Raw genomic sequence first — 19,913 nt, 5'->3', positions numbered from 1 at the left:
ATTATTTAAATATAAATAAGGTCCGGATTTGCTCACTTTAAAAACAAGGTGTAAGGGCTTCCCAGAAGTTTGTACTGTTAAAGTGGAGACAGCTAGTGTAAGGTCTTTAAGGTCTGGGACATTTTCGTTCAACATTTTCTTTAATATTTTAGCGCCTACCATCAGGCACCGAGTTTAGGCTATAAGACTGAAAAGGTATTTGTTCTTAAGCTGTGTAATACATCCCTACATCACCTCCTACATAATACAAGAGGTGTGCAGTAGCCAGTATAGGGTACTTTGTAACTTTCTTGCTTTTTCTCCCCAGTCTCATCCCTGTCAGTTCTTTGCTTTCTGGTAATGCCAGTTCCCTAGCTGCAATGAACTTGCAAAGACAATGGAGAAATCCTTGTGACTTATTTTTCTTTTGTCTTGTTTTTTTTCTTATGCAGTTCTAGGTAAACCCATTAGATAGCTTATTTGCCTAGGTTTTATGAATGAGTGAAAGTCACTATCCAGATTTTGTTATTGGAGTTTTACTCATTTAATTTGGCTGTGGTAGCCCCATAATCCTCACACCTCCTCTCTGAATTGTAAAATATTCAGCTGCTTCACTTGGCTGTGTCTGATTTTTCAGTGACTAAATGATAGCCTTACCTTTCTCGTGCCACTCCCCCAGTCTCTAGGTCTCACTTCACAACTTCAAGATTGAGTAGATGCCACAGAATCTTTGCTGCCAGTAGCTGATCAGTATAGAGAAGTAAAAGATGAGTGGAAGGAAAAGAATATAAGCAAAAAAGTGGTTAAGACAAGTTTGGGCAGTTTGTACAGAAATATCTATAGGCACCCTTTGGTGCCGCTAAAATGTTCTTTTAGCATTTATAATGAGAAGTAGGTTTCAGTGAATGCTTATGTATGTATTAGTTACTATATATATATTAGTATATATACGGAATATATTTACTAGCCATGTGCTTACTGTTAAACACATTTAAGTGCTTAACGTGTTATCTCATTTAGTCCTCCAAACAGTCTTCTAAGGCTGGGTAGTGATAGCATCTCCATTTTATTAGTGAAGAAACTGAGGCCCAGAGAGATTAAGTAAGTTTCTCAAGGTCACACAGCTGGCAAGTGGTAGAGCCTACATTCTAAATCAGACAGTTGTCAGGTTCCAGAGCCTGCTCTGTAAAGACCAACTGGACCCCCTCGCAGTATACAGTAAACTAATAGTGTTTACTTTGATTTTAAAATGTGAGTTCCTAGCAAATTGTTATTCAATGTTTATAAATGCTGACTAACTGCAAAAAGTCTCATTAAACCAATGAACTGAATTGATTTCTAGGGTAAAACTACTGTGTACCTACTGCAAAAAAACATGTTTTTCCACTTCTATAAAAACTTTAAATTTGGGAACTATTGTTTGATTAATTTCAGTGACAGATTTTCATTTTTCTTTATGTTACTTTGAAAGTTTAATATGTAAAGCAAAATGGCAAAACTTGGTAATGAAGAATCCAACCACAATTACATTAATGTATTTATAATTGACTAATATGGATGCAAGTGTAATTGTTGCTATTGTTAAAAACACCAGAGTTGTTCTTTCTTCTTATGTGTTTGAATACAATCACTGAAAAAATATATTTATTTCAGGGACAGAGCAGAATGGGCTGATATAGATCCAGTGCCGCAGAATGATGGCCCCAATCCAGTGGTCCAGATCATTTATAGTGAAAAATGTAAGTTTATTTTTATTAGGAAAAAGTCTATAAGTCAAACTTAGTAGCAGAGTTGAAATTGACAACTATATGGCTAGGTAGATGACAGGTTTTTGTCTAATAAAGATTTAAATGACTTAAGCTAATACTGTTTTTTATAATTCATTTTCATGGTTAAAACTTTCATTTTGTCCAAAGAATGGACATATCCTAAGTATAAATAATGAATAATACATTATAATATGTAATAGCTACAATATGGTTATGCTCGTCATTTACTGTGTAATCTGCACACAGGATACAGCATAAATGAGTTATTGTTTTATGTAGAATAAACTTAGGTTGCTGAAACTTGCGCATTTTGAAATATATTTCAGCAGTGAAGTGCTAGGCTCAGTTGGAATACATTTACTGACATTAAAATGAGTGGATTATTTTCTTTGACAAAGTATCATTCTTTCATAATGAATGTGAATGAAAATGCTTTGTAAATTGAAGGTCATGCAAATGTTAATTGTTAGTTGTTCTTCTAAGAAAGGATAGATGAATAAAATGGAATGCTAGTTTTGTATTTTTGTATGCGCGTATAATTCTGATTTAAATTAGTTCTGCCCCCCACCCCAAACCTCATACCTTTTCTGTGTGCGTATATATGTACATGTTTCAGTTAAAGCTCTGTTATCCAAGATCATTCCTTTTTTAGGAAAAGCATTTATTGTACTTTTCTGACTATGAAGTAATGCCAAGAAATGTTTGAAAAGCAAGAATAATGGTCTGAAGGTTTGACCTATCAAATATGAAAATGTAGTACTAAAAATAACGTGTGGAACTAGTGCAGAAATAAATAGATTTGGTAAGAAATCTAAAAATAGATGAGCATAGATGGGAACTTAATATTTGATAAAAAGAACATCTTATAACTGTATGAAAAGATGGATTAATCAGATTGGTTTTGCAGCAGTTGTCTATGCATTTGGATATAAGCAAAATTATATCCTTGTTTCATGTCTTAATTGGAAATAAATTACAGATGAATTAAACTTCTAAAACAAGACTAAACATACTAGGAGCAAACAAAAGAATAATCTTTTGTTCTTTTGGTGAAGAAGGTATTATTAGGCAAGATGTAAAACTCAGAATTGAGGAAAAGATCAGAAGATGTAACTGCATAAATGCAAAACTTTCACATGATGAAGAGAGATGATACAAAGATAGAATTCGTGAGAAGAGATCTGTGAAGAAATGTTAACCTCACTAGTAATCAGAGAAGTGAAAACCACAACTTTTTCAGATTCATGAGGTCACTAACAAAGATGTTGGAAAAATAAACTGATACAATCATACATTTCTCATTATGTTAAAAATTATTTAATAAAACCGTTTTTTGCAGGCTGAAAAAATTAACGTTTAAAATTCTTACATATATCATGATTAGAAACTACAAAGGAAAAGATAGAGAAATATGAGTTGTCAATCAAAAATTGATAGGTATATATATCAAAATTTAAAATCTGTACAAGTGAAGACACCCTGAATAAGTTAAAAGGGAAACAGCAGTATGAGAAAAGATACACCATATGAAACAGAATTGATATTCAGAACTTCGTAAGGAATTCTTACAAAAGGTTAAGGAAATAGGCAACTTAATAAAAAAATAGACAAAGGGTATATGAACTGGTAGTTTACAGAAGAGAAAATTTCGTTGGCTTTGAATTTTTTTTTTTAATGTTTTTACTTAATTTTGAGACAGAGAGAGACAGAGCATGAGCAGGGGAGAGGCAGACACAGAATCCGAAGCAGGCTCCAGGCTCTGAGCTGTCAGCACAGAGCCCAATGCAGGGCTTGAACTCCCAGACTATGAGATCATTACCTGAGCTGACGTCGGACACTTAACCAACTGAACCACCCAGGCGCCCCAAATTCCATTGGCTTTTAAAGAGGAGGAAAAGTCCATTATCATTAGGAATGGAAGATACACAAAATAAAATGGGCATGTTATTTCCCGAACACACATTAAAAGGCAAAAAATTAAAACTGTCTTATGATATCAGGTATTAGGACATATGAATGGATGCATATATTTCAGATGATAATTTTCATGTTTAGCCATTTTGGGGTTTGGTTTGTCTAGTAAAACTGGAAAATGCTCATATCATAACCTTGAAATATTGCTTCTAATGATACATTCTGGTACACTCTGACATAGGACATCAGAAGATGTACTAGGAGGTTAAGAATACAAACATTAGAGACAGAACAACTGGTTTAAAAAAAAAATTCTTTTTTTTTTTTAGAGAGAGGGTACAAGTGAGCCAGGGCAGAGAGAGTGAGGGGGGGAGAGAGAGAGAGTCGCACCAGGGGCAGAGGTGGCGGTGGGAAAAGAGAGGGAAGGAGCTCACGGCGGGGGGTGGGAGGGGTGGGGGTGTTGCTCATGTTCACCAGAGGCATAGCAGAAGCTCATCGGAAGCAGGGCTCATGCTCACCTGAAGTGGGACTCAAACTCGCTAACTGTGAGATTATGACCTGAGCTGAAGTCAGATGCTTAACTGACTGAGCTATCCAGATGCCCAAACTGGTTTAAATTCTAACTTCACCATTTTATTGGCTCTATAACTTTGGACAAATTATTTAACCTCTCTTTACCATTATTTCCTCCTAGGTAAAATGAGGATAATAATAACTGCAGTTGACTCTTGAATACATGAGAGTTAGGGGTGCTGACCCCCCCCAACTCAGTTGAAAATCCACATATAACTTTGGACTCCTCAGAAGCCTAGCCTACTGTTGCTGGCAGTCTTTCTTTAATAACATAAATAGTCGACTAACACATATTTTGTACGTTAAATGTATTATATACTGTATTCTTACAATAGAGTATGCTAGAGAAAAAATGTTATTAAGAAAATCATAAAGAGGGATGCCTAGCTGGCTCAGTCTGTAGAGCATGTGACTCTTGATCTAGGGGTCATGAGTTCAAGCTTCACGTAGGGGTATAGTTTACTTAAAAAAGAATTCATAAAAGAAAATGCAGTACTGTATTTATTGAAAAAGTCTGTGTATAAGTAGACCTGTGCTGTCCAAACCCATGTCGTTCAAGGGCCAGTACTTTATTGAGTAAGTTATACACATAAAATAATAAAACCTCTCTGGCTCAGAGTAAGTACTATATGGTTTATTTAAATCTGTAACATTTTTTGAGGAAGCATAATCTTGGAAGCCACTTATATATGTGTGTTTTGGAAAGTGGATAAATAAAATGTATCATTGTCATACAGTTGAGTACTAGATAACCATTAACAGGATCTAGATTATTTATAACATGGACAGATCTCAGAAACAGTGTTGAGTGAAAAAAGCCACGTAAGTTTTAGAAGCTTTGGATAGGACATTATATTAAGTGTGTAATTTTTATTTTATATTTTTTAATGTTTATTTTTGAGATACAGAGTGCCAGTGGGGGAGGGGCAGAGAGAGAAGGAGACAGAGGATCCAAAGTGGGCTCTGTGCTGACTGTAGCAAACCTGATGTGGGGTTCAAACTCACAAACTGAGATCATGACCTGAGCTCAACTACCTGAACCATCCAGGTGCCCCTTAAATGTGTAATTTTTAGTTTAGAGAATACTTTAATATTGAAGACTACAGGAAAAACAATCTAATGAATATAAAATTCTATTTATATAACCCCAGATTCATTTATAAGCCTATCGGTTTGGCATATATAGTTGTTTTTTTTTTTAATTTTTTTTTAATGTTTATTTATTTTTGGGACAGAGAGAGACAGAGCATGAACGGGGGAGGGGCAGAGAGAGAGGGAGACACAGAATCGGAAACAGGCTCCAGGCTCTGAGCCATCAGCCCAGAGCCTGACGCGGGGCTCGAACTCACGGACCGCGAGATCGTGACCTGGCTGAAGTCGGACGCCCAACCGACTGCGCCACCCAGGCGCCCCTGGCATATATAGTTGTAAGGCTGAATATTCTACTTCTACTTGTAGAATTCTGCCCCCAAAAAAGGCATTCATATGTAAATTATGCCATGGCCTTTGTATGGAATGAATAGTGGACAAAGAGTGTTGTAGATGTGTATATGGAAGAACATATAATTGAGGAGGAGAATGGCAAAATGAAAAGCAGTGTGAATAATAATATAACAATTTCATTAAAAATAAGTAACTGGGGTGCCTGGCTGGCTTAGTCTATAGAGCATGTGACTCTTGACGGGGTCATGAGTTCAAGACCCACGTTGGTCATAAAGATTACTTAATTAAAAAGAAGAATTAAAAAAAAACAACTATGTTTATATGCTTAGAAAAATGTCTGGTAACAACCAGTACCCTTGAAAGAAATCCAGTGCATTGGAGAGTGGCATTGAAGTGGGGGAAACTTCATGTACTTTTATATTGTTTACAATGTTTGCATGGAATATGTATTCTTTCTAGTTAGAAATGTTTTTTAAAGTAAAACGTGCTCATTGTAGAAAATTTTGAGTATTAAAAATCAAAAGAAGAGTCTCATCATCAAGAAATAACTACTGTTGGGTCCCCTGGGTGGCTCAGTTGGTTAAGCGTCCGACTTCAGCCCAAGTCATGATCTCCTCTGTGGGTTCAAGCCCTGTGTTGGGCTCTGTGCTGACAGCTCAGAGCCTGGGTCCTGCTTCGGATTCTGTATCTCCCTCTCTCTCTGCCCCTCGCCACTCACACTCTCTCTCTCTCTCTCAAAAATATTAAAAAAAAAAAAAAAAAAAAAAAAGAAAGAACCACTGTTGGGCTCTCAGTCGGTTAAGCATCCGACTCTTGATTTCAGCACAGGTCATTATCTCACGGTTTGTGAGTTCGAGCCCTGCATCAGGCTCTGCACTGGTGGAGCAGATACTGCTTGGGATTCTCTCTCTCTGCCCCTCCCCCATGCACTCTCTGTTTCTTTTTCTGTCTCTAGAATAAGTGAATAAACTTCAAAACAAAACAAAACACTGTTACCCTCAACAAAGTAGGTTTAGAGGGAACATACCTGAACATAATAAAGCCCATATATGAAAAACCCATACCTAGTGTCATCCTCAATGTGGAAAAACAGGGCTTTTCCTGTATGGTCAAGAACAAAACAGGGATGTCCACTCACCACTTCTATTCAACATGGTACTGGAAGTCCTAGCGACAGACAACAAAAAGAAATAAAAGGCATCCACATTGGTAGGGAAGAAGTAAAACTTTCACTATTTGTGGATGCCATGATGCTATATATAGAAAACCTGATCATCAAAAAACTGTTAGAACTGATAAACAAATTCAGCAAAGTCACAGGATACAAAATCGATGTACAGAAATTGCATTACAATACACCAGTGATGAAGCTGCAGAAAGAGAAATTAAGGAATCACTCCCCTTTACAATTGCACCAAAAACAATAAGATACCTAGGAATAGACATAACCAAAGAGGTGAAAGACCTGTACTCTGAAAAACTATAGAACACTGATGAAAGAAATTGAAGATGACACAAAGAAATGGAAATATTGTTAAAATGTCTGTTCTTCCCAAATACCCAGAACAATCTATATATTTAATGTAATCCCTATCAAAATGCCAACAGCATTTTTCACAGAGCTAAAATAATCCTAAAGTGTGTATGGAACAACAAAAGATGCCAAATAGCCAAAGCAGTCATGAAAAAGAAAAGCAAACCTGGAGGCATCACAATTCCATACTTCAAATTCTATTACAAAGCTGTTGTAATCAAAATAGTATGGTACTGGCACAACAGTAGACACACAGATTGGGGCACCTGTGTGGCTCAGTCAGGTAAGCGTCTGACTCTTGATCTCAACTCAGGTCTTGATCTCAGGGTAGTGAGTTCAAGCCCTGTGTTGGCTCCGTCCTTGACGTGCAGCCTACTTAAAAAAAAAAACACACACACACACAGATCAGTGGAACAGAATAGAAAACTCAGAAACGAATCTGCAGTTATATGGTAAATTAATCTTCAACAAAGCAGGAAAGAATATCCAATGGGAAAAAGACTTGTCTTTTCAACAAATGGTGGGAAAACTAGACAGCTACATGAGAAAGAATGAAATGACTACTTTCTTACACCCTTCACAAAAATAAATTCAGAATGAATTATAGACCTACATGTGAGACCTGAAACCATAAAAATCCTAGAACATAGGCAATAACTTCTTTGACATTGGCTGTAGCAACTTGTTTTTAGATGTCTCTTGAGGCAAGGGAAACAAAGGCAAAAATAAACTATTGGGACTTCATCAAAATCCAAAGCTTCTGCACAGTGAAGGAAACAATAAAATTAAAAGGCAACCTATGGAATGGGAGGAAATATTTGCAAATGACATGTCTGATACAGGGTTAGTATCCAAAATATATAAATAACTAAACCAAAAAAGTGAATAATCCATTAAAAAATGGACAGAAGACAAGTAGAGATTTTTTCAAAGAAGACAAACAAATGGCCAACAGACACATGAAAAGATACTCAATATCACTTATCAGGGAAATGCAAATCAAAACTATAATGAGATATCACCTCACAATAGTCAGAATGGCTAAAATCAACACAAGAAACAGCAGGTGTTGGCGAGGATGGGGAGCAAGTGGAACCTTCTTGCACTGTTGATGGGAATGCAAACCAGTACAGCTACTCTGGAAAACAGCATGGAAGTTCCTCAGAAAATTAAAAATAGAATCACCCTACAGTCCAGTGGTCATACTACTAGGTATTTATCCAGAGAATACAAAATACTAATCATAGGGTTACATGCATCCTGATGTCTGTCGCAGCATTATTTACAATAGTCAAATTGTGGAAGCAGCCCAAGTGCCCATCAATCGATGAGTGGATAAAGAAGATGTGGTAAAGGGCACCTGGGTGGCTCAGTCAGTTAAGCATCTGACTTTGGCTCAGGTCATGATTTCACAGTTTAGGAGTTCGAGCCCCACCTTGGGCTTTGCGCTGATAGTGCAGAGCCTGCTTTGGATTCTCTTTCTCCCTCTCTCTCTGTCCCTTCCCTGCTCATGCTCTCTCAGAAATAAACATTAAAAAGAATAAAGAAAAAGATGTAAATATACACAACAGAATATTACTGAGCCACATTTGCAATGACATGGATGGAGCTAGAGAGTATTATGCTAAGCAAACTAAGTCAAAGAAAGATACCATATGATTTCAGTCATAATTGGTATTTAAGAAACAAATGAGCAAAGGAAAAAAAAAAAAAAGAGAGGCAAACCAAGAAGCAGACTCTTAACTGTAGAAAACAAACTGACAGTTTACCAGAGGGGAGGTGGGTAAAGGGATAGGTTAAGTAGGTGATGGGGATTAAGGAGTGCACTTGTGATGAGTACTAGCTGATGTCTGGAAGTATTGAGTCATCATATTGTACACCTGAAATTAATATTATACGGTGTGTTAACTAACTGGAATTTAAAAACTTAAAAAAAAAGAATGTTCTTGATGACACAGTAAGTTACCAGTTTAAAAAAAAAAAAAAAAGATGGGCACCTGGATGGCTCAGTAGTTAAGCTTCTGACTTCAGCTCACGTCATGATCTTGAGGTTCATGAGTTCAAGCCCCACATCAGGCTCTCTGCTGTCAGCACAGAGCCCGCTTTGGATCTTCTGTCCCTCTGTCTCTCTGCCCCTGCCCCACCTGTGCACACTGACATGCTCTCTCAAAAATAAATAGACATTTTAAAAAAAGAACCACCGTTAATATTTGGTATATAGCCTTGTACTCATCTGTGAATGTTTCTGCAAAGTTGGTTTCATATTGCATATATGTGCATGTGTGTATGTTTTATATGTGTAGATATGTGTGTACATAAAATAATGTATATATACATTGTATATAGAGTTAATGTGTTATAAGCATTTTGTTATAACTTGAAAATTATTTGGGAGCTTGGTTCTTAGTGCATAATATTTCATAGTTATTTGCCACTTATGTTTCTAAATTTTATTCTGGTATGATTTAAATTCAACTTTTTAAGGATAGTGTTTAGGGGCGCCTAGGTGGCTCAGTCAGTTAAGCATCTGCCTTCAGCTCAGGTCATGGTCTCGTGGTCTGTGGGTTCGAGCCCCGCGTTGGGCTCTGTGCTGACAGCTCAGAGCCTGGAGCCTGTTTCAGATTCTGTGTCTCTCTGTCTCTCTGCCCTCCCCTGTTCATGCTCTGCCTCTCTCTGTCTCAAAAATAAATGTTAAAAAAAAAAAAAGATTAAAAAAAAAAAAGGATAGTGTTTAGAAGTAGGTAACCTTTTTATGTCTCAGAATTTTTTTTTCAATATTTATTTATTTTGAGAGAGAGAGCACAATCAGGGGAGAGGCAGAGAGAAGAAGAAGAGAGAGAATCCCAAGCAGGGTCCACACCAACCGCCAGTGCAGAGCCCGATGCAGCACTTGAACCCTTGTGAACTGTGAGATCTGACCTGAGCCGAAACCAAGAGTCGGATGCTTAACCAACACAGCCACCCAGGCACCCCATGTCTCAGAATTTGTAAAGAGCTGTAATTGTTTAATATACATATATAGTATGTATTTAATATATATATGTATATTGTAATTGTTTAATATATATTTAAATGTTTATTATTTAAAAAAAATTTTTTTTAAGTTTATTTTTGAGAGAGAGAGTGAGACAGAGCACGAGTGGGGAAGGAGCCAAAAGAGAGAGGGAGACAAAGAATCTGAAGCATGCTCCAGGCTCTGAGCTGTCAGCACAGAGTCCGACACGGAGGCTTGAACCCACAAACCCCAAGATCATGACCTGAGCCGAAGTCGGACACTTAACTGACTGAGCCACCCAGGCACCCCTATTTTTTTATTTTTGAGAGATAGGGTCTGAGCAGGGGAGGGGCAGAGAGAGGGAGAGACAGAATCCGAAGCAGGCTCCAGGCTGTGAGCTGTCAGCACAGAGCCTGACGTGGGTCTTGAACTCACAGACTGTGAGATCATGACCTGAGCTGAAGTCAGATGCTTAACTGACTGAGCCACCCAGGTGCCCCAGATCTGTAATTGTTCATGTTCTTCTCTGATAATTTCACTTTGGGGGCTTTAGTCTAAGGAAACAGTATGCGCACGTATGCATTATATATGTAACTTAAAAAAATTTTTAGTGAAAAGTCATTGGAAGCTTAAAACAGTGATTTTTATAAAACAAAATTGTAAATGATCCACATTGCCAATATTAACAGACTGGTTAGGCAAACGAGGATATATAGATACGGTTTTTATACATAATCTGTTAAAAGTTTTTGAATTACCAGTAGCTGGAAAATTATACAGTATTAAGAAAAATAGCATATCATGTCCACATACGTTTTTAATTGTGGAAAAAAGTATTTAGGAGTGTTTACCACATTTTTTTTTTTTAATAACGTGTGTTGAGCTATCATCTATTCTGTGCCATAGCACAAACTATGTTATGAGGGCATTTCAGCTGCAGTATCTACTGGTTCATTTTGATTAGTGGCATGGCCTTTGGCATCAGTCTAGATTTGGGTTTAACTTCTGTCTGCAAGATACACTGACCCATTGTGAACTTGTTGATCTCTCTGAGCCTCAGTTTCTCTTGTGGAAAATGGGAATACATCAGGTTAATATTTGTCAAAGTCTAAGTTTCTTCAGTTAAGAGATTGGCGAAGATGAGAAGTTTTAATATATTAGTGAGGATATGGAAAAAAATAGGCTATTCATACATTCTTGGAGGGAATATATATATATTGATCAGATCTTTTTTAGAGCTTAATTTTGCAATACCTGTGAGCATCAACAGTGCACATCACCTTGATGCAGTAATTCTACTTGTAGGAATTTATCTTAACAGATGTGCTGAATTTGCACATGCACACAAAAGCATACAGTGGTACTCAGGACAGCAAAAGAATGAGATATTCATTGATAGGGGATGAGTTAAGTAGAATTTGAGTACCATACAGTGAAATGCTCTGCAGCATATGGTGAACTTTGTTTTTTTTTTTTTTAATGTTTTTTTTTTAATGTTCATTTATTTTTGAGACAGAGAGAGACAGAGCATGAATGGGGGAGGGTCAGAGAGAGAGGGAGATACAGAATCTGAAACGGGCTCCAGGCTCTGAGCTGTCAGCACAGAGCCCGACGCGGGGCTCAAACTCACGGACCGCAAGATCATGACCCAAGCCGAAGTCGGACGCCCAACCGACTGAGCCACCCAGGCGCCCCAACATATGGTGAACTTTGTAATGGAATATTATGTCTTCCCATCTCTGTTCCTCAGTGTATTCATAAATAAGCATATATTTTTAACTAAATGAGTAGCATGCTGCTCCATTTCTTCCTGTTTTCACCTAATAGTCATAGCAGTTATTCCGTACGTGTATGTACCAGAGCAGCCTCATTACTAATGACTGTCGTTGTATGAGTGTAATGACATGTAATGTATGAGTGTAATGACATGTCGTTGTATGTCGTTGTATGAGTGTGCCATAATGGACTTAGCCCATTGTTTACTAATGGAAAGATTGTTTCCAATTTTCATTGCCTTTTTTTTTTGAAGCCAGTCAGATTTATCAGTGGGTGGTTATATACCAACTTTAGTAAGTTCTCATTAACCTATTACCATCAGACCAGCCTTTTAAATTTTTCTTATGTATGTAATCAAATACTCCAGTAAATTTCCTTGGATGCTTTGGGTGTGTATGGGAGTATATTTGTAAGAAAACTTCCTAGAACTGGAACAATAGTTCCAATTGATTCAATGAGTATGTAAATTTTACACTACCTTTAATAATGTGTGAATGAAAAAAGCAAGGCCCAGAACATAGAGTGTGATGTGATCTCATTTATTTTTTTATTTTTTTTAAGATTTTATTTTCAAGTAATCTCTGTACCCAACACTGGGCTCGAACTACAACCCCAAGATCAAGAGAGCTAGCCATGTTCCCCACTGTGATCATTTGTATTAAAAAATGGGAGGATGGATTTAGAACATATATTTGTATATCCATAGAATGTATTTGGAAGGCTACAGTAGAATCAGTTAACAGTGGTTGCTTCTGTGGAGAAGGACTGGGAATTTAGTCAAATTTAGTGTGAACTTTTTTATACTGTTTGAATTTTCTACTATCATGTACATTGCTTTTTTCACTTATAAAACTGACAAAATGTGAGAAAAGTAGTAACTGAATATATTTGAATATATGCACTTTAATTTTACTTTAATGCATTAGGTCTTTTGGAGATTTGGAGTCTGGCATTAACCCCTGTACATACACACGAGCAGGAGGCACAGTTACACATATATTATGGCTGTGACACTAAAGCATTCTCAAGGTGGCATTCACATAGTCATTTGACTTTCTTTTGTTTATTGTTATAAATGATACACATGCAGTATCTTTCCTCATAAGATAGAACAGCATTTTGTATTATAGTGCTAAGTTTAAACAAGAAAGATAGTCCTAATGCAACGGTGTGCTCTCTCCCCAGTTAGAGATGTTTATGATTATTTCCGGGCTGTTCTGCAGCGTGATGAAAGAAGTGAAAGAGCTTTTAAACTAACCAGAGATGCTATTGAGTTAAATGCAGCAAATTATACAGTGTGGTAAGTAAAACTCATCATTAATATTTCCCACGTAAATGTCTCATGTATTAGTTCAGATGGCTCTTTTTTTTCCTTAACTAAACTTCAGTTGTTATCAAAATAGTAATTCATGCTATGAGTTTAAAAGTCAGAGACTGAATGAAAAATGACATCCTCTGCCCCCTTCCTTCTCACTACCAGGGTCCCACTCCCCAGAGGCAAGAACTCTTGGCTGTTTTTTCTTAAGCTAACCTGTATATTCTAAATATGCTGACCCACATTTTATAGTATTTCAGAGTATTCCTTTTAACAGATTGCTTTTTTTTGTTTAGTTTCATTTTCTTTGTGCCAGTAAGTAATTTGTCTCCCATGTGCTCTGATATGTATAAAATGTGTCATTTCTGCTGAACACAACAGGTAATCCTTCAGCTCCTTTTTTGCTTCTTCACCTGTACATCTAGTTTGGGCACTGTACATCTAGTCTTCAGCTCTTTCGTGCGTTCATGATCCCGTTTCCAGACCTGACCCTCTTTCTCTTTATTGATTTACTCTCATTTTACTGACCACATTCTTGAATAGAAGAGAACTTGTAAAAGGGTATGTGGAAAAACATTTTTGAGATTTTGTACATTGAAAAGTGTCTTAATAGAGGCTCTTCTCGATTTTATTAGTAGAATTCTAGATTAGAAATATTTTCCTTCAGAATTTTAAAGATGTTTTTCTATTTCCTTTAGCCTCTATTGAGAAGACTCATTACTTCACGTTTAAACCTTTTTAGTAGGTCCAGGGAATTTTTTTTTTATGTTCGTTTGGTAATTCCCTCTCTCTTTCCTCTGTTTTCTCTTTCTGGAATGTTTTTTTAAGTCACATGTGGTATCTTTTTTATTGCTTTTTCTTATTTTCATTTCTTTGTCTTTTCATTTACATTTGTGATATTTCTTCAACATTATCTTCTGACTGTGTCTGTGCTCAAAAATTTCTTAATATCCAAAAGCTCTTTTTTGTTCTCTGAATTTTTTTTAATAGCATCTTATCTTTTCATTGATGTGTGACATATTTTCATTTTTTTGTGTTTGTTTTGGTCTCTTTCTTTCATGCAAATATTTTTTTCAAATCCTTGACTCTCCTTTCAAACTTATAATGGAGGCAGGACAAATCCTGATTGGAAGCTCTGTGTGTGGCAGGACTTGTCGACGGGCGGGCTTCACTGTGAGGTTAGTGAGTAGAGATGTGGCTGTTTTGTGTGAAATCTTTACATGTCAGCAGTTCTCCATCTTTTCTTGTGGCTAGTTTTTTCCTCCAGAGAAGAGTCGTCTGGTTATTGCTTCAGGAGTATGTGTTTGGCTGCCACAGTTCTGGGGGTCAGGCAGGGGAAGATGGGTTGGGTGGGGGTTCTCAAATGTTTAGTATATCAACATATTACGTTTCCTTGTTTCACCCTATATTCCTTTTCCTCACCCTATATTCCTCTGTGTCTGTTATTCCTTTCTGCTTCAGATTTTTCCAGAGAATAAAGCGACTTATGTCTTGCCAGGTTTAAAAAAACGAAACAAAACATGGTTTCTTCTCCTGTGTGTCTCCTTTACATTCACACAAAACCCTTCACTTCTGACATTTCTAGTCAACAATGGCTATGGGTGTTTCCCCTACCAAGCAATTTTCTCTGATACCAGTTGTGTATCCTACAATTTAACTCAGTTCTGACATTGTCTACCTGACATTGTGTACATACCTGAGATTCAGATAGCATCAGATCCCCCAGGTTTAAGGGCTCAGTCCCACAAGACTGCCCCCTATTTCAGATACTTAGTGCAAGTCCATTTGTCACCTGTGCTTCTAACTGATGGGCTATAAATCAGAGGTTCCCATGACCCCTTCTTAGGGTTCAGTTAATTTGCTACAGTGGCTCATAGAACTCAGGAAAACAGTTACTTATGTTTAACAGTTTATTAAAGGATGTGATAAAAGATACAGATGAACAGCCAGATGAACAGATACATAGGGCAAGGTCTGGGAGGGTCCCAAGCTGAGGATCTTTTGTCCTTGTGGAGGGTATGTCCTTCCTAGAACATGAATGTGTTCACCCACCTAGAAGCTCTTCAAACCCCCTAGTATTGGGATTTTATAGAGGTTCCCTCATATAAGCATGGTCATTTAACTCTATTTCTAGCCCTTCTACTCTATCCAGACACTGGGAGGTGGGGCTGATAATTCCAAGGTTTGGTCTTCCTGGTGACTAGGAGCCACCTAAGCACCCCACCCAGAGTTGCCTCAATAGGATGCTTCTAGTACACTTATCACTTAGGAATTTTTAAATGTTCAGGAACTCTGTGCCAGGAACCAGGGGCAGAGACATACACATATTTTTTTTTATCTCATACCAACTTAGTAGATGTTGTCACTTCTGTGCTCAAGGTTGGGGGAGGGGTCTTGGCTGTGTTAAGGGCTATTTCCAGATTTTATACTGTTTCTAGCCCCATCCTTGATTCCTGGTTTTGGGAATACCTGACACCTCTGATTTCCAAACCTTTTTCCCTCTGTTGACAGTTAGGTTTTTAGCACTTTCTGTTTTTCAAAGTCAGTTAAAACTTACCTGTCAGCTTACCATTTTCCATAATTCTGACCTTTCCCAATTGCTGTGGTATCCCCTTGTCCCTAATTCTCTTTGTCCTGTGGATTTATACTGTTTTCATTCCTTTACTGTCATTTTATGGGGTTTTATTAGGGTAGGAGGATAAACTTATTTACTTAATCTACCATGTTCACTGGGATTCTTAGTATGATATTCCATCATTTTGGAATGAATCACGTCTAATATGCACTTTCTTATCTTTTAAGAAATTCCTGACTGTACATAACACAAAGTAACTTAGAATGCATTTAAAAATCTCCTAAGTTTATTTGCTGTTTTTTTAAAAGGCAGTACGTCTGATAACTTTACCCATGTAAACCAAGATGCTTATGTCCATGCTTTATGAAGCCTAATTTTCTTCAATAATAATAGAGAAATACTGTTATAGTCATATTTAGCATTTCATTTTAAAAGATAACTTTCAAAGCAGCTGTTTTTCTTTTAGTATATATTGAGTTGGAAATTTTGAATTAAAAATAGACCAGAACTAATAATCATGTCTTTAGAGAAAAGTTTTTTTTTTTTTAATGATTTGATTCTACCTATGAAGAAATTAAAAAAAAAAAAAAGAAATTAAAGAGAAACGTGTTTCATTTATAAGTAGGATATTTGTGGTGGCTCTAAAAATACAATATATGCTGATGTTTGCAATGGAATTAATTATATGAATAATATATCTAAACAAGCTGTATCATGTAGGGAAATATTATAGGTAAAGAGATGTCTTTGATTTGCCTGCAATAGAATAGTGGTAACCAGTGTTAACTGAAAATAATCATTAGTTAACTGAAAAAAATCATTTGTTGCCTTTCACCAGTTTTAGTTCAAAATGCTGATTCTTCCAATCACCAGATAGTTGTAGGAGTTGGGACAACCCCATGCAGTTCCATTGCTAAATTATTGGTTATATGGAATACCTACCAAAAAAAGAAGCGTGTCTAACTGTATTGTTAAAGCTTTATCTGATCCTGTGGCTAGTCAGTTTATGTGGAGTAATGAAACAATGCTTAATGTTTGCTACAGGCATTTTCGGAGAGTTCTCTTAAAGTCACTTCAAAAGGATCTACACGAGGAAATGAACTATATCACTGCAATAATTGAGGAACAGCCCAAAAACTACCAAGTTTGGTAAGATGAAAATAGGAAGGAAACATGTCACTATGCTAATATTACCTTCCCAGTGATGAGATTATAGGGAATTTATTTCTTTATAATTTAAGTACTTTGCATTGGAGCTAATATTACCTGTCTCATAGGGTTTTTAAGAGAATTAAATGAGATAATTTTATGTTTAGTGCTTAAAGTGGTACCTAACATTTAGTTAACACTCAAGTGTGTGTACTGCTATTATTATTTAAAATTTTGACATTAGCATATAATACTGCTAGAAAATTTTTGAGTGAAGAATCTGAAAAAATGTTTTCTATCCTGTGTGTTATAAAATGACTTGACTGGTATTTTGATCTTTCATTCGTTTATGTATTCAAAAAATTTATATTGATGCTGGGGATACAAAGGTGAACCACACAGTTTAACAAGGAAAGCAAATAATACAGCCAGTTATTTCACAGTGCAGTGTGAAAACCACAGTGTTTTACAGAGTATATTTGTTGTAGAAACTAAGCCCTAAGGTAGCATGGACAAAACCATAGGGATTATTATGGGCGAGGGGAATAGAATACAATGAGAAAAAAGAGAGGCATTTTGGAGCAGGAGGACAGAGAGCAAATAGGAAAGAAATAGAGTTTGAACAGTACCCATCGTATACTGAGCACCCCTTGAATTAAAGCCACTGTGGTTGCTGTTATTGTGAAGATGGAGGAGGAGGTAGTGGTGAAGGTTCAACTTTCATGCGGAAGGATTTCTTTCTTTTTTTTTTGTTTAAGGTTTATTTATTTATTTTTGAGAGAGAGAGAGTGCGAGCAGGGGAAGGGCAGAGAGAGAGAGAATCCAAAGCAGGCTCTGGAATTTTGATGCGGGGCTTGAACTCACAAACTGCAAGATCATGACTTGAGCCAAAGTCCAATGCTTAACCAGCTGAGCCACCCAGGCACCCCAGGACCTAATTCTTAAGTTTGTCCTAAATCACAAAATTAGTAGGAATCTAGAAAAATAAATTACTAGTGTTCACTGTATTGGAATTTTTCTGAAATAAATTTAAAAGCCTTTACCTCTTGAATTTTCCTCTTGGGTAGTATCTTGCCTTCTTGATATTCTGTAAGATGAATTTTTATTTATTTTTTTAAATTATTTTTTTAAAATGTTTATTTTGAGAGAGGGAGAGAGTGTGAGTTGGGGAGGGACAGAGAAAGAAAAATCCCAAGCAGGCTCAACACTGCCAGTACAGAGCTGGATGCGAGGTTCAGACCATGAACTGTGAGATCATAACTTGAGCCTAATTGATTCAGATGCTCAGCCGACTGAGTCACCTAGGCACCCCTATAAGATGAGATTTTAAATTTTCCATGCATGCAAATAAGTCATTTATTAAGCATTAAATCTTTTTCCTTTTCCCTGTCACTCCTACTCACTTTTATATTTTTATTTATTTTTTTAGAGAGAGAGAATGCAAGCAGGGGAGAGGGATAGAAGGAAAGAGAGAATCCCAAGCAGGCTCCACACTCAGAACAGAGCTGGATATGGGGACTCAATCCCAGACCCTGGGATCATGGCCTGAGCTGAAATCAAGAGTCCCACCCTTAACCAGCTGAGCCACCCAGGTGCCCCCCTACTCACTTTTAGTATATTGAATACTAATGGGTTTTTTTAAAAAGCAGCTTTGTTGAGATATAACTCACATATTACACTATTTACTGATTTATTTTATTTGTTTGTTTGTTTGTTTATTTATTTTTAAGTAAGTTCTACACCCAATGCCAGGCTTGAACTCATGACCCCAAGATCAGGAGTCTCATGCTTTACCAAGTGAGCCAGCCAGGTACCCCTACTGTTTACCTACTTAAAGTGTACAGTTCAGGGAATCTGGGTGGCTCAGTCCATCAAGCATCTGACTTCAGCTCAGGTCATGATCTCATGGTTTGTGAGTTCAGGCCCGGCATCGGGCTCTCTGCTGTTAGCACAGAATCCAATTCAGATCCCTCTCTCTCTGCCCTTCCCCGCTTGTGCTCTCTATGTCTCTCTCAGAATAAATAAACTTAACTGAATGAGCCATCCAGGAGCCCCTATTTATTTCTTTAAGTTTGTTTATTTATTTATTTAAGTTTGTTTGTTTGTTTATTTATTTATTTAAGTTTATTAAGTGTTGGACTCTTGGTTTGGGCCCAGGTCATGATCTCATGGTTCGTGAGTTTGAGCCCCACATCCAGCTCTGCGCTGACAGTGTGGAGTCAGTTTAGAATTCTCCCTCTCTCCCTCCCTCCCTTCCTCTCTTTCTCTGCCACCGCCCCCCTCAAAAATAAACTTAAAAAAAAAAAAATGTGTACAGTTCAGTGGTTTTAGTATAGTTACAAATATGTACAACCATCACCACAGTGACTTTTAGAATATTTTTACTAATAAATTTTTATAAATATTTTAGCTAAAAAAATTTAAAAAATAGACTCCAACAGAAAACCTAAGCATTTTTCTAGTACAGAAACAACTCTTGACAAACTTGGCAGCTTGTCATAGCTAATTACCAGAGTAGAAGTGAATTCAGTTCTGCCCATGAACTAGTGGAATGAGCAGTTGCTTGTATGGTGATGCTGTGGACTTCAGAAAAACTGAGAGCCTGTTTATAACCAGAGGATCTTCTATACTGGATTAAGTAGTATCACATTTCCTGTAGTCTCATTATGCCATCTGGGAATGTTTCAGAATTCTTAGACAGGATTTTGTGGTTGTCAAAAGATTACTGAACTTCCAGATTTAGCTTTAAATAAACATTCTTTAAACCCTGAGTATTTTATTTCATTTTACACACAAATTACTGTTTTGTTTCTTCAGCTCTTACTTACTGTTCTGGAACTTTTCCCTCTTAGTGTTTCTTCTGTGTTACCTTTTCTCTCCAGTAGAATCTT

At 36.9% G+C, this 19,913-nt stretch overlaps 1 protein-coding gene across 1 annotated transcript in view; it reads left to right on the top strand.

The window, feature by feature from the left end:
* FNTA (farnesyltransferase, CAAX box, alpha) overlaps window positions 1-19,913 on the top strand; it is a 30,395-nt gene that overhangs the window by 626 nt on the left and 9,856 nt on the right. Inside the window, exons 2-4 of the mRNA XM_030312512.1 lie at window positions 1,633-1,718; window positions 13,169-13,283; window positions 16,918-17,022. Coding sequence (XP_030168372.1) covers window positions 1,633-1,718; window positions 13,169-13,283; window positions 16,918-17,022 — 306 coding nt within the window. The remainder of the gene's footprint in view (window positions 1-1,632; window positions 1,719-13,168; window positions 13,284-16,917; window positions 17,023-19,913) is intronic.

The sequence above is a fragment of the Lynx canadensis genome, chromosome B1, assembly GCF_007474595.2.
Source record: "Lynx canadensis isolate LIC74 chromosome B1, mLynCan4.pri.v2, whole genome shotgun sequence".
NCBI classification, from domain to species: Eukaryota; Metazoa; Chordata; class Mammalia; order Carnivora; family Felidae; genus Lynx; species Lynx canadensis.
The sequence above is the reverse complement of the archived record's forward strand: the minus strand, read 5'-3'. Positions and strand labels throughout refer to the sequence as shown.